The following is a 14,747-nucleotide window of genomic DNA, read 5'->3' on the forward strand; positions in this document are numbered from 1 at the left end:
CTGTATCCAATCACTCTGTGATCCTCGCTCCTGCCCCCATTCATCTCACTCCAGTCTCCTCCTGTCCTTCCTTTCCCCCCCACTACTTCACCTCTTACTCTCTGCCCTTTCCCCCTCTCCCTCTCTCTCTCCCTCTCTCCTCCTCTTGCTCCCTATGCCTTGATTCCCGAGTATTATTGTGTGGCGTCCCTCACTGTTAACACGGGGCACAGCGCTGGCTTCGGTTACCTTTACCTCTGCCCTGTGCAACCTTGCAGGTGGTGGTAGCGGGATTGGGCGAGCTGTGTGCCAGCGGTTTGCTAAAGAGGGAGCCTCGGTGGCAGTGGTGGATATCGATGAAGGCGCTGCTGCTGAGACCCTGCGGAGCCTGTCCTCCGATCAACAGCAGCACTCTGTGTTTGTCACGGACGTGACCTCCTCTGATAGTGTCCACAAGCTTGTGGCTGACATTCAGGTAGGAGAAGCTGACACTGGCTTCAGGATCTTTAACTCTTTTGGAGTCAACCAAATAAACTAAATTAACAAAATGAGGGATAAAGTAAACACAGCCCCTAAATTAGGATAGCTGTAAAACCAAAGACAAAGAAAGCTTACAAACATCAAACCAAAAAGTTAGCTATCAACAGGTCCAGGCAGCAGGCGATCGAGGGGGTTGTCCGACCTGACTGTCTGCCCCTCTTCCGCGGCTACATTCGTGGCCGGGTGTCCCTGGTGTCTGCCGGCACCGTCGAGGCCTTCTGTGCCCGGTGGGCACCGCGGGGTCTGGGGTGCTTTATCGACCCTCTTAATCACATTTTGGTTTCAGGATCTTTACATCCAGTACCTGACATGACAACTGACTCTGAAACAAGTGGTGCTCAAATGTTCTTGTCGCAGACAATCCCCCCACCCTGTCAGTTTCTAGCCCACCCTTTTCCACTTAGCCCTGCAAGCAAAACTCATCCGATTTAATGGAAACTTATGGAAAGTACAAATATTTTGAAGCTTCTTCATGATGAAATGCATATATTTATTTGCATTCATTTTCTTAAATTAACTATTAAGTAAATTTTTAATTCATGCCAGAAAGAAGAGTACAGATATTTCCATATTATGCATGTTAATACTGCAAAGAAACACATGTATTTGAAACATGTTATAAAATCATCACAATAATCTTCTTCAGCGAAGCTAATACTTATCTGACATCCATATTATTGCTGAAAAGAGAGACATGTTGCCAGAGCTTCTCATCTTGCACTCATGGGGACAAACGCAAGAATGTCCAATTTCCAACACCCGCAATTTATAATTACAAATGCAAGAATGCCAAATTTCAAAGGATCCTAATTTATAATTACAAACACAAGAATGCCAAATTTCAAACAATCACAACAATTTATAATAATTGTTATAATCATATTAATCATTAAAAATAATTATAAATTGCTGTGATGGTTTGAAATTTGGCATTCTTGCGTTTGTCTGGGCGAGGGCAAGATGTAAGGCTTTGGCACCATGCACCTCTTTTCAGCAATATTTAAGTCCTGTACGACCATGCAACATCTATATTAATCAAACAAACTCAACCCAGTAACAGAATATTAAACCACATGGTTGTTGCTGGCGCTTATGACGATTCATGTCGGGCACCCATGGCAGCCGGCCTGGTTGTGTGACAGCATACAAGTGATGGGGATGAGGGTTCTGGACTCTTTATTTGGAGTTGTACCTGGTAAGTTAGCCAGTGATGTCTGATGTGGGTATGTATTGGCAACTTCACCCAATGGCCACTGCCCCAGCGGTGAAACGGCATTAGACCTCACTGCATCTACCCACCTTTCACCATTTCTCCCATCCCTTCCTTGGCATGGAAACACCTCTAGTGGCCTCTCGGATCAGGTACTTTGTCTGTTGGTAACTTTTTTCCTTTATTGGAAGAAGTTCTGCCTGATTGTCTTTTTAACCTCGTGTCCTTCGACTCACTCTCGACGATGATGAACAATTTGCCCTGAACAGTTTTCTCACCTCCGTCCATCACCTTGAAAATACCCGTTAGACCACGCGATTGGCATCTCTTTTCTGAAGCTAAAGACAGGCCAAGCTCCTTTAACCTGCCAGGATCAGTGAAATCCGGACCCAGTGCTCTCACCTCGGATCAAGTTCCGCTCTGTGCCACAAAACTAGGTAGGAATATGTGCTGTGGGGACAATGCAAAGAGGCTTCGAGGGGAGTTGGACAGGCTACTTGAGTGGGTAAGAACATGGCAGATGGAATGTAACGTGGATAGGTGTGAGGTTATCCACTTTGGTAGGAGGAATGGAGTTGCAGAGTATTTCCTAAATGACGTCACCCACCTCGCAAAGCCTACTTGGGGCTTGAGTGCGGGCATCCCAATCGTCCTAGCAATTGATGGCGCCTGAGCAGCAATAAATGGTGGGCTGAATTTTATGTTGCTCTGTTGGCAGGTTTGTAGGCGGTGGTGGGTGGGGTAGCGTTAAAATTTGTCAGAAGACCTTCCCACTGGGTTCCGGCCCACCCCGACCTCTCCGCAGTTTTACACTGGGACGGACGAGGCCCTCCTGCCCTTGCCCCCATGGAGGCCCTTAAGCAGCCAATTATTGACCACTAAAGGGCTGCTTTCCGCCAAGCTTCAGTTTTCAGGCTGGCAGGAGGAGGAGCTCAGCAGCAAGGCAGGGGTGAAACCTGAAAATTTACCCCGTTCAGGCCTTGAGCAGGGAGGGGTGAGCGCCTCCATCAGCAGCTCCTGTTTAACGCCATATGCACCCCCGCAAATGGTCTGACCCACCTCCCCCACCCGCCCCACCCCAGACGGCCTCTCGACTGACGCCCGAATCTCCCCACCCACCTCTCTGCGCACCCCCCTTCCTCCGCAGGTCCCACCGCCCCGCCCTGCCCCGAGACCACCGAAACTTTCCTGGACATAGGCCCTGGGGACTGCTTGCAGTGTGTGTGGGGTGTGTAGGGGTGGTGGGGAGGGTTTGTGGGGGGTGTTGAGGGGGGTGGGGCTGTGGGGGTTGGTATGGGGTGGGTTTGTGCGGGGGGCTAGGGACGCGAGTTGACGGGTGGCGGAGAGGGGTTGTGGGGCTGTGGGGGTTGTGGGGTGGGGAGGGATTGTGGGGAGGGGTTGTGGCGCGGTGGGGGGGTGTGGGGGGAGGTGAGGCTGTGGGGGGTGCGGGGCTGTGGGGAGTGCACGGTGGGAAGGGGTTGTGGGGCGGGGCTGTGGGGGGTTGTGGGGGTGTGAGGAGAGTTTGGGGAAGTGGGGTGTGGGCGGGGCTGTGGGGGGGTTTGTGGGGGGTTGTAGGGGTGTGAGGAGGGTTTGGGGCTGTGGGGGGTGGGGAGGGGTTGGGGGGTTGGGAAGGTTGGAGTGGTGGTGTTGGGTTGGGGGAATGGTGGGGGTGGGGGGAAGGGATTCGAATTGGGATAATGATCCAGTGGGGAGCAACAAGGACTGTGTTGGAGGAGTTAGTCACGAGGAACGATTAGACAAGCACTAAGGCCACGCCTGGAACAGGACCTCACAGAGGTGTGCACAAACCTTAGCTGGGCAGGGGGTGGGGTGGTGGGGGTTAGGCCCAGTGCTACACTTTCTGGACTGTTCAGGGGTAGCAGGATGGATCAGCAGAGGACACGCTGAGGGCAGACTCCAAGTAACGTTTCTTAATCGGGAGAGGTTACCCGGCAAAGGCTGCTGAGCTCAGTGCACCTGAGAGATATTGCGGCGATAAAGATGTCAGGTCGCTTTCCCAGAAGGTGGAGACCAAAAGGAGGGGCCGCGGAGGTCACTGTGGTTTGAAGCTGTTGTGTGAGTCTTTGACCTTGTTCACCGGGGTTGACAGTTTCACGGATTTCTCCTCCCACCAACTCCAACCATCCGCCCGCTCCCTTCCCCCTGCCCATTCACCATTTTGTCTTTCAGACCCAGTTTTCTCGTCCTCCGTGTGTAGCAGTGAACTGTGCGGGCATCACCATGGATGGCTTACTCCTGAAGATGCAGGAAGAAGCTTTTGACCAGGTTTTAAAGGTTAATTTGAAGGTGTGTATCATTGACGAGAGGATGGATGCTGAATGCGGGGGCGGGCGGGTGGGTGGGGGGGTTGGAGGAGGGATTTGACATCGTGGGGACAGATGTTCAGCTTCGCCCTCTGGCTGCACACCAGGCATCGCGGATTAACCTCTGGCGATAGAAACCGGCCGATTTCTGTCTCCTTATTTTCAGGTGGGCAGGTTGGATTTTAAGGAGTCAAGCAAGTCAGAGCAGAAATCTCAGCGTGTAATTTTGCTGTGAGGAGGTTAGTGATAGGCTTCACCGAATTGTTACAGCACAGAAGGAGGCCATTTGGCCCATCGTGTCTGCACTGGCTCTCCAAATGAGCAATTCACCTAGTGCTAATCCCCTCCCTTTGCCCCGTAACCCTGCACATTCTTCCTTTTCAGGATAACAGCTTAATTCTGCTCTTGAACACCTTGATTGAATCAGCCTCCACCACACTCTCAGGCAGCGCGTTCTAGACTGTAACCATCCGCTGCGTGAGAGAGCTTTTCCTCAAGTTGTCATCGCTTCTTTTGCCAATCACCTTCAATCTGTGTCCTCTGGTTCTCAATCCTTCCACCAATGGTAACAGTTTCCCCCTATTGACTCTGTCCTGACCCCTCATGACTTTGAACACCTCTATTTCAAGAGGGCATGGACAGGCTGGTGGATGAAATTTCTTGCAGAGAAATGTGAAGTGATGGATTTTGGTAGATTTCATGAGGAGAAGCCATTTCAAATTAAAGGGTACAGTTCTAAAGGGGGGGGGCGCAGGAGCAGAGGGACCTGGGGGTGTCTGTGTACGAACCATTGAAGGTGACAGGACAGGTTGAGAAAGTGGTTAATAAAGATTTTATAAATAGACGTATAGAGTACAAAAGCAAGGAAGATCTGATGAATCTTTATAAAACACTGGGTTCAGCCTTAATTGGAATATTGTGTCCAGTTCTGGGCACCACACTTGAGGAAAGGTGTGAAGACCTCTGCAACCACGACACCATCATCCTCCCCGATCATGGCTTTCAAAGGGGACTTGGATATTTATGTGATGAAAAAACATCTGCAGGGGTATGAGGAAAAGGTGGGCGAGTGGGACTAGGTGAGCTGCTCTTGCAGAGGGCCAGCACGGGCACGACGGGCTGAAGGACCTCCTGTTGCACTGTAACCATCCTGTGATGCCATGAAATAGCTCAGTACGTTATATGAACACCCTTCATCTCCAGTTGGAACAAATGAGTGAATTTTGCATTCGTATAGCAGTTTTCCCATCCTCAGGACGCCCCAGAGCGCTCTACAACCAGTCAGTTATTTCTGAAGTGAAGCCACTATTGTAATGTGGGGAACACAGCAGACAACCTGTGCACAGCAAGATCCCACAAACAGCGATGAAATAACCATTGATAATCTGTGTTTGTTTTAAGTGGTATTGGTTGAGGGACAAATATTGGCCCAGGATGCAGGAGTGGATGGGGTGGAGTGGTGGCGGAGGGGGATGGGTGTGGGTGGGCTGGGGATGGGGGGAAGTTTTTTCCCATCTCTACCTGCCAGTGACATGTTAAAACAGAGCAGGAAAGCCTCCTGCAATCGCTTGAAATCACTCTCAGTTCCACTGGGTCATTGCTGCTGTGTCTTCGAACATACGAAATAGGAGCAGGAGTAGACCATTCGGCTGCTCAAGCCTGTTCCACCATTCACTAAGATCAGGGCTGATCTGTTTGTGTTTCGAATTCCACATTCCCATCTAACCCTGAAAACCTTTAATTCTCTTGCCTAACAAGAATCTATCTATCTCTGCCTTAAAAATATTCAATGACCTCCCACCTCCACCTCCTGAGGCAGAGAGTTCCAAAGTCGCACAACCCTCTGAGAGAAAAAAAATTTCCTCATCTCTGCCTTAAAGGGGCGACCCCTAATTTTAAAACAGTGCCCCCTAGTTCTGAACTCACCCACAAGAGGAAACATCCTTCCCACGTCCACTTTGACGAGACTGTTCAGGACCTTGTACACTTCAATCAAATCACCCCTCACTCTTCTAAACTCCAGTGGAAACAAGCCCAGTCTCTCCAATCTATCCTCATAAAACAACCCACTCATTCCAGGTATCAATCTAGTAAACCTCCTCTGAACTGCCTCCAACGCATTTACATCCTTCCTTAAATAAGGAGACCAAAACTGCACACAGTATTTGAGATGCGATCTCACTAATGCCCTGTATAACTGAAACATAACATCCTTACTTTTATGTTCAATTCCTCTCTTAATAAAGGATAGCATTCCATTAGCCTTCTTAATTACACGCTGTACCTGCATACTAACTTTTTGTGACTCATGCACTCGAACACCTAGATCTCTCTGCACCTCAGAATTCTGCAGCCGTTCTCCGTTTAAGTAATACTCTGCTTTTTTATTCTTCCACGATCGTATTGAATGGCAAAGCAGGCTCGAGAGGCTGTGAGGCCGATTCCTGCTCCTATTTCTTTACATTTATATGTCCCTCTTTTAATCCTGTTCCTTTCCTTTCTGTACCTGCTCTTGCTGGCCCTTGACTCTGGAATTGTATCTCTGCAGGGTACGTTCCTGGTGACTCAGGCGGTTGCCAAGGCGATAGTTGCCAGTGGTGCCAAGAAGGGCTCCATCATCAACGTGGGGAGCATTGTGGGTAAGGTAAGGACAGACTGCATGATGGCAAAGCACTGGGGCTGGCATCTTTATTCTCTCTTCAGCTGTTTAGTTTGCTTCTTTGACAGCATCTTCCGAATTTGGACCTCTGCAACCTAGAAGGACGGGGGAGGTAGCAAGTGCATGGGAACACTTCTATATCCAAGTTCCCTTCCAAGCCACACACTATCCTGACTTACCTACATGTTAACTCAATCCCAAGCCAGTTGGTGAAGTATGAAACTAGACACTAATTCTTTTATTGATAATAGGTTTATTTACAGACTGCAGCATTACATATGTCTGTTTCTGACCTATTACCCAGCAGTCTCTCTTTATAAGTACTTTAGGCACTTAAATCGAAACAATGCCCTTCACCTCTGTATCTTAATAATACAATTAACATAGCATTAGCACAATATCACCGTTCCTTCACTGTCATTGGGCCAAAATCCTGGAACGCCTTCCCTTAAAGCACTGTGGGTGTACCTACACCACATAGATTGCAGCGACTCAAGATGGCAGCTCACCACCATCTTCTCAGCTGCATTTAGGGATGAGCAGCAAATGCTGGCCTTGCCAGCGATGCTCACATCCCTTGAGTGAATAACTAAATGGGTGGGATGCTTCTGTTGTGTGTTTATATTCTTTCTCCCCAGCGGGCACTTTCTACCCTATCTCCCCTGGAAGTTCCTTGCGGGGGGTTTTGTTCTGGGTGATGTTCTCCCTCCAGTATGTTGTCCTTTGTATGCGAACGTGGACCATGAGTGTTGGCAGGCACATTTTGATGATTAGGAGCCTGGAATACAAAAGGGGTGGAGGCTACATTCCAGTTTATAGATAGCTCTGGTTAGACCCCGCCTGGAGTCACTGTGTTCAGTTCTGGGCGCTGCACCTCAGGAAGAATAGATTGGCTTTGGAGGGCGTGCAGTGCACACTGGGCAGAGTAATACCAGGACTTAGAGTTTTAAATTATGAAGATAGATTGATTAGACTAGGCTTGTATTCCTTGGAGATGTTTATGATGAGTAAAGGGATTGTTAGGGAAGAAAGAGAGAAACTCTCTCCTCCAGTAAGAAGTTTCAGGACACGGAGGTGTAAGAGCTAGGCCATTCGGGGGTGATGTCAGGAAGCACTTCTTCACACAAAAGGGTCAGGGAAATCTGGAACTCCACCCCCCCCCGCCCCCCCAGCAAAAAGCTGTTGAGACTTGGAGGTGTGGTTGGAGCTTTCAAGAGTGAGACCGATCGAGTTTAGTTCAGTAAAGGGAGATCTGGAACCAAGGTGGGTTAATGGAGTTGAGATACAGATTGGGTCATAGAAACTAGGAGCAGGAGTAGGCCATTCAGCCCTTCAAGCCTGCTCTGCCATTCATTATGATCATGGCTGATCATCCAACTCAATAGCCTGCTCCCGCTTTCTCCCCATACCCTTTGATCCCTTTCGCCCCAAGAGCTATATCTAACTCCTTCTTGAAAACATACAATGTTTTGGCCTCAACTACTTTCTGTGGTAGCAAATTTCACAGGCTCACCACTCTCTGGGTGAAGAAATTTCTCCTCATCTCAGTCCTAAATGGTCTACCCCGTATCTGCAGACTGTGACCCCTGGTTCTGGATTCCCCCACCATTGGGAATATCCTTCCTGCACCTACCCTGTCTAGTCCTGTTAGAATTTTATAGGTTTCTATGAGATCCCCCCCCCCATTCTTCTGAACTCCAGCAAATATAATCCTAACCAACTCAATCTCTCTTCATATGTCAGTCCCGCCATCCCAGGAATCAGTCGGGTAAACCTTCGTTGCACTCCCTCTATAGCAAGAACATCCTTCCTCAAATAAGGAGACCAAAACTGCATGATCTAGTTGGATGATGGAACAGGCTTGAAGAGCTGAATGGCATCCTTAGTACTCCATTGATTTTATTTTTGTGCTTATAAAAGCGAGGTGATGGGGTGCCGGGAAATGGAACGTTTTCCATTTGGAAAAGAGATGTAGAAGATAAAACTCTCCCGACAGTGCCCCAAAAATGAGCCTGGAACCCCAGTCTAAGAAGAGTCTCCCTCTAGCAGAGGAACATACCAGTTAGGAGTAGGAGTAGGCCACTTAGCCTCTTGACCCGAGCACAAATGTGATTTTTTCCCCCAAGCACCTGAGTGAGATGGTAGCCAGAAGGATTACGTGAGAATATGTGGATGGTGTCACACTGGAACAAGTCAATAGCTTTGTCTTCTTAAGAAAAATGATAACAGAAGGTGGTAGATGTGATGCGGAAACTAGAACAAGGATAGAGGTGGCCAGAAGTAATTTCATGAAGATGGAGGATATGCTTGTAGCATTATGGTGTTCAGGGCTGAAAGAGTTATGCAAATATAAGTGTAAAATATATTTAGACAAAGATTTGAGGGGAGGTGTAGTATCAGGGTGTTCAGGGCTGAAAGGATTATGTAAATATAAATGTAGAATATATTTGGACAAAGACTTAGGGGAGATGTAGTATTAGAAAAAACAGGAAAAAAGAGAGATGTATTAGTACAAAAAACAGAACAAATCCAACGTGGCCAATTACCGCTCCACCAGTCAACTCTCGATCACCAGTAAAGTAATGGAAGGGGTCATCAACAGTGCTATCAAGTGGCTCTTGCTTAGCAATAACCTGCTCACTGATGCCGAGTTTGGGTTCCACCAGGGCCACTCAGTTCCTGATCTCATTACAGCTTTGGTTCAAACATGGACAGAAGAGCTGAACTCCCGAGGTGAGGTGAGAGTGACTGCCCTTGACATCAAGGCAGCATTTGATCGAGTGTGGCATCAAGGAGCCCTAGCAAAATTGGAGTCAATGGGAATCAGGGGGAAAACTCTCCACTGGTTGGAATCATACCTAGCACAAAGGAAGATGGTTGTGGTTGTGATTGTTGGAGGTCAGTCATCTCAGCTCCAGGACCTCACTGCAGGGTAGTGTCTGAGGCCCAACCTTCTTCAGCTGCTTCATCAATGACCTTCCTTCCATCATAAGGTCAGAAGCAGGGATGTTCGCTGATGATTGCACAATGTTCAGCACTATCCGCGACTCCTCAGATACTGAAGCAGTCCATGTCCAAATGCAGCAAGACCTGGACAATATCCAGGCTTGACTGACAAGTGGCAAGTAACATTTACGCCACACAAGTGTCAGGCAATGACCATCTCCAACAAGAGAGAATCTAACCAGGCCCCCTTGATGTTTAATGGCATTACCATCACTGAATCCCCCACTATCAACATCCTGGGAGTTACCATTAACCAGAAACTGAAGTGAACTAGCCATATAAATACTGTGGCGACAAGAGCAGGTCAGAGGCTAGGAATCGTGCAATGAGTAACTCACCTCCTGACTCCACAAAGCCTGGCCACCATCTACAACGCACAAGTCAAGAGTGTGATGGAATACTCCCCATTTGCATGGATGAGTGCAGCTCCCACAATACTGAAGAAGCTTGACACTGTCCAGGGCAAAGCAGCCCACTTGATTGGCACCACATCCACAAACATTCACTCCCTCCACCATCGATGCACAGTAGCAGCAGTGTGTACCATCTACAAGATGCACTGCTGCCTTCTGCACTGCAGGAATTCACCAAGGCTCCTTCCAAACCCACAACTGCTACCAGCTAGAAGGGCAAGGGCAGCAGACACATGGGAACACCACCACCTGGAAGTTCACCTCCAAGTCACTCACCATCCTGACTTGGAAATATATCCATGTTCCTTCACTGTCGCTGGGTCAAAATCCTGGAACTCCCTCCCTAACAGCACGGTGGATGTACCTACACCACATGGACTGCAGCGGTTCAAGAAGGCGGCTCACTACCATTTTCTCAAGGGCAACTAGGGATGGTCAATAAATGCTGGGCCAGCCAGCGAAGCCCAAATCCCGTGAATGAATTAAAAAGGAATTTTTTCAAAAATAGGGCATCCAGGACTGAAAGGGTTATGCAAATATAAATGTTTAATATATTTAGACAAAGACTTGGGGGAGATGTAGTATCAGGGCGTTCAGGGCTAAAAGGGTTAATGTGTGGAACTGGAGAAACGGTACCGCCCACGTGATGATGTAAGACACACATGACTAGGAGCCGAGAAGATGAAAGCTCATGGCTTAGACTGAATAACACCTGTCGTCTTGCATATCTGCAAAGAGTTACATTCCTCCAGTAAACCAGTTGCCGTTCAGACATATCTATGTTACTGCATTCGTTCCTTAGCCAGCAACATACAACAGCGTTAACATCAAGAAAATTCAAGTATGTAACAAGGAAAAAGGACTCATAAGATGCTACATTCCATCCATTGTCCTGTATGCCTCAGAAACCTGGATGATAAATAAATAAAAGATCTGTGGAAGAAAATAGAGGCCTTTGAAATGTGGATGCTGAAGACATAGGCTTAAAATTCCAAACACAGACCATAAGATAAATGGAGAGGCTCTTGAAATTGCATAAATAGGCCCTTCCCACCCACTCCATCCTGGCCCCTCACAATTTTGTACATCTCAACCGATGAAGAGGCTCTTGAAATTGCCAGAACAAAAATAACTCTGAAAAAGTGGCATCCAGGAAAGAAAATTCCCGTATTTCAGCCGTTTCTGCGGAGCTGCAAAGCGACAGAGATCCCTCCTAGAGGGCAAAGGGGAGGGCAGCAGAAAGAGGGGGGTTGACCTAGGCGTAGCTGGGTGACGGACGTCACAGAGCAGTCACAGGCGAGCTACAGTGGATGTGTGAGGACGGTGCGAGATGGACGAGGGTGACAGACCTTGACTGCCGATCTCCTGGCAGGAGCAGCTACAAGCAGCAGCAGCAGCAGCAGCAGCAAAATGAGATTGCCAACGTTCTGATACATTGAGATGGGTTTGTGCTGTTGGCCTTGGACCCACGAGATACTGGCTTGAGGGCTTCTTTCATTGTAGATTACCAATGACCAAGCAGAAGGCCATTTAGGCAGCACCTTCCAAACCCACGATTACTACCATCTAGAATTAAAAGGGCAGCAGATAGATGGGAAGTTCCCCTCCCAGTCACTCACCATCCCGACTTGGAAATATATCGGATGTCCCTTCACTGTCACTGAGTCAAAATCCTGGAACTCCCTCCCTAACAGCACTGAGGGTGTATCTATACCACAGGGACTGCAGTGGTTCAAGTAGGCAGCTCACCACCACCTTCCCAAGGGCAATTAGGAATGGGCAATAAATTCTGGCCTAGCCAGCGACGCCCACATCCCGTGAAAGAATAATAAAAAAAGAAACAGCAGATTAGGTGAGGCTTTAACTGGCTCCTGAAATGTCAGTTTGACACATTACTTGATCAGTCAAAGGTCCACACAATCCTCATTAAATTCTAGATTAGTAAACAGCTAACTAGACTAGACCAGTGCTTCCCAAACTTTTTTCCCCCCATTGTGACCCCGTTTTATGGCTTCAGACCTTTGTGTGGCCCCAGAGTGAAAATTTGGGGGTGTGTGAGATTGGTCGAGGGGGCATGGGGCAGGTTGGGGGTGGGGGGGGGGGTTGTAGGGTTGCCAACTGAGATTAAATGTATTCCTGGAGATTTCATCACACGACTTGCCCCCGCTCCAGCTACTAATCGGCCAACACATCCATTCTCTTGACGCACTGCCTGCCGACGCCAATTGGAAAGCAAAAAGGCTCAAGACCCAATTGGATGGTGCCTGACTGTCAGACTGAACAGCCTTTGTTTTTCTCCCCATTTTCAACGTTTTTACATCTGGTGAAGGGAAAGGTTCAAAGAAAGTGACAAAAAAAATGTGTTTTTATTGTCCTGATGATTTTTCTCCAGGGTCACACACGGCAGTGTACTGGAGATTGATCTTCAACTCCTGGAGACTCCAGGGCCGATCCTGGAGGGTTGGTAACCCTGGCAGGGGGGCGTGGGGGAGGGCTTTATTTCTAGACTGGGGTAGTGGGGAAACCGGAGTTGATGAAAAGGCAGGGATTCCCCAAACAAAAACTAACACCTACCTATTCACAGGCTTTGTTTTTGAAGCAGCAGCAGCAGTAATTGGGCCTCGGAGAGCAGTCGATTGGGCCCCAAGGCGCCAACACAAAAAAGACGCGAGGATTTAAAGGGCTCTCGTAGCTGTATGAAATCAGCCCGAGCTTAACGACGGCCATTGCTGCCTCGGAGCTCGCCACCCCAAAACCCCGTCTCCCCACCCCACTGGGGCTCGCGACCCACCATTGGGGAAGCCCTGGACTGGAGTCAAACAGGCCTAGACTAGTACAAGCAGCATTAAGCAGCTGACTGAATGATAAGACGTTTATGCATTTATATAGCACCCTCCTGGCTATTGGCGCTGTTTCCTGCTATCGCCCCGAACTGGAAAATACGTTGTCAACTTTGCTCCCAATTTCCACCCCTCTCTCACCTTCATCTGCTCATCCCTGACTCTTCCCTTCCTCAACTTCTCTGTCTCCGTTTCTGGACCAGGCTGTCACTTAATATTTGTTATCGGGCTCCTAGTGAGTCTGACTCTCCCGCAGCTACTTTCCTCACACGCTGCTTCCTGTAAAGACTCCATTCCATTTTCCTAGTCCTTCCGTCTCCATGGCATCTGTTCTGATGATAAAACCTCCCACGCCAGCACTTCTGAGACATCCTCTTTTATCGTCACGGGAGGGTACCCTAACCACCACCCCCCACACAGCAGCCCCCCCACCCTCCACTGTGGTCGGCAGGGCCCTCAACCATGTCTGACCCGTTTCCCACACTTCTGCTCTCACTGATGCCCCTCCCGCCCGGAATTGTGACAGGGTTCCCCTTGTCCTTACCACCTCCTGATCCCTGTCAACCTCCGCATTCAACGGATCACCCTCCGCCATTCCTGCCGGCTCCAACATGATACCCTCGCTAAACACACCTTCCCCTCTCCTGTCAGCCTTCTGAAGGGACCGTTCCCTCTGCGACACCCTGGTCCACTCCTCAGTCACCCCTCCCCCAGCGCCCATCCTTTTCCCACGGCGCCTACCCATGCAACCGCAGGAGTTGCAACACCTGCCCCTTTTACCTCCTCTCTCCTCACTGTCCAAGGGCCCCAAACACTCCTTCCAGGTGAAGCAGCACTTCAGTTGCACTTGGTTCAATCTAGCCTACTGTATTCACTGCTCACAACGTGGTCTCTCCTAAACTGGGGAGACTAAATGCAGACTGGGTGACTGCTTTGTGGAACACCTCCGTTCAGTCCACAAGCCTGACCCTGAGCTCCCAGTGGCCCGCCATTTTAATTCCCCACCCAGCCCTCGCACTGACCTCTCTGTCCTCGGTCTGCTGCACCGTTCCTGTGAAGCTCAATGTAAGCTTGAGGTGCAGCGCCTCATCTTCCAGTCGGACAGTTTACAGCCGCGAGCTCAACATTTGAGTTCAGCGATTTCAGAGAGTGGACCCTGTTTTCCCGCGCACCCCCATTTTGTGTCTGGTTTTTTTTGGCATGTGCAGGTCTTAATCTTCTTCCTGATATTTTAATTTTTGGAACCAGCAGCTCATTATTCTGCTATTCACACCCACTCTGGACAAACCTTTAGTTTCTTTACCAGAACAGTTGCCACTACCTTTGCCTAATGTACCATGAAATCTTATCTCATATAAATCTCTCCTTCCGTCTACCCTATGACAGACCTCCTCTTTTGTTCTTCCTCCACCCACTCCCCAGTTTCACTTGTTCTAAACAATTCTACCCTTCCTCAGTTCTGATGAAAGGTCTTCGACCTGAAATGTTAACTCTGTCTCCTTTGCCACCGATGCTGCCAGACCGTTGAATATTTCCAGCGTTTTCTGGTTTGATTTCCAGCATATACGAGAGATGGGCCGAATGACCTGTGTCTCTGGAGTACACTACAATGTAATTTATCTCAGTGGTCTCAGTTCACTGAAGCTCCAGTGGTGAAAAAGTAGCACCTGACCCAATAAACATCCCAGCCGTGTACGCAGACATCTCACTGTCTGCTTGGAGAGTCAAGTCAGTTCACGGGCAACAAATGTGCCCCCAGCCAGTGAGCTGTGGGTT

The 14,747-nt window shown here is 48.9% G+C and overlaps 1 protein-coding gene across 1 annotated transcript in view; it reads left to right on the forward strand.

The window, feature by feature from the left end:
- Positions 1 to 212: 212 nt before the first annotated feature.
- hsd17b8 (hydroxysteroid (17-beta) dehydrogenase 8) overlaps positions 213 to 14,747 on the forward strand; it is a gene marked incomplete at its 5' end in the record, with an annotated part of 45,180 nt that continues 30,645 nt past the window's right edge. Inside the window, 3 exons of the mRNA XM_078536736.1 lie at positions 213 to 454; positions 3,920 to 4,036; positions 6,602 to 6,697. Of these exons, the coding sequence (XP_078392862.1) occupies positions 213 to 454; positions 3,920 to 4,036; positions 6,602 to 6,697 (455 nt within the window). The remainder of the gene's footprint in view (positions 455 to 3,919; positions 4,037 to 6,601; positions 6,698 to 14,747) is intronic.

The sequence above is a fragment of the Cetorhinus maximus genome, unplaced genomic scaffold (genome assembly GCF_964194155.1).
Source record: "Cetorhinus maximus unplaced genomic scaffold, sCetMax3.hap1.1 HAP1_SCAFFOLD_1462, whole genome shotgun sequence".
NCBI classification, from domain to species: domain Eukaryota; kingdom Metazoa; phylum Chordata; class Chondrichthyes; order Lamniformes; family Cetorhinidae; genus Cetorhinus; species Cetorhinus maximus.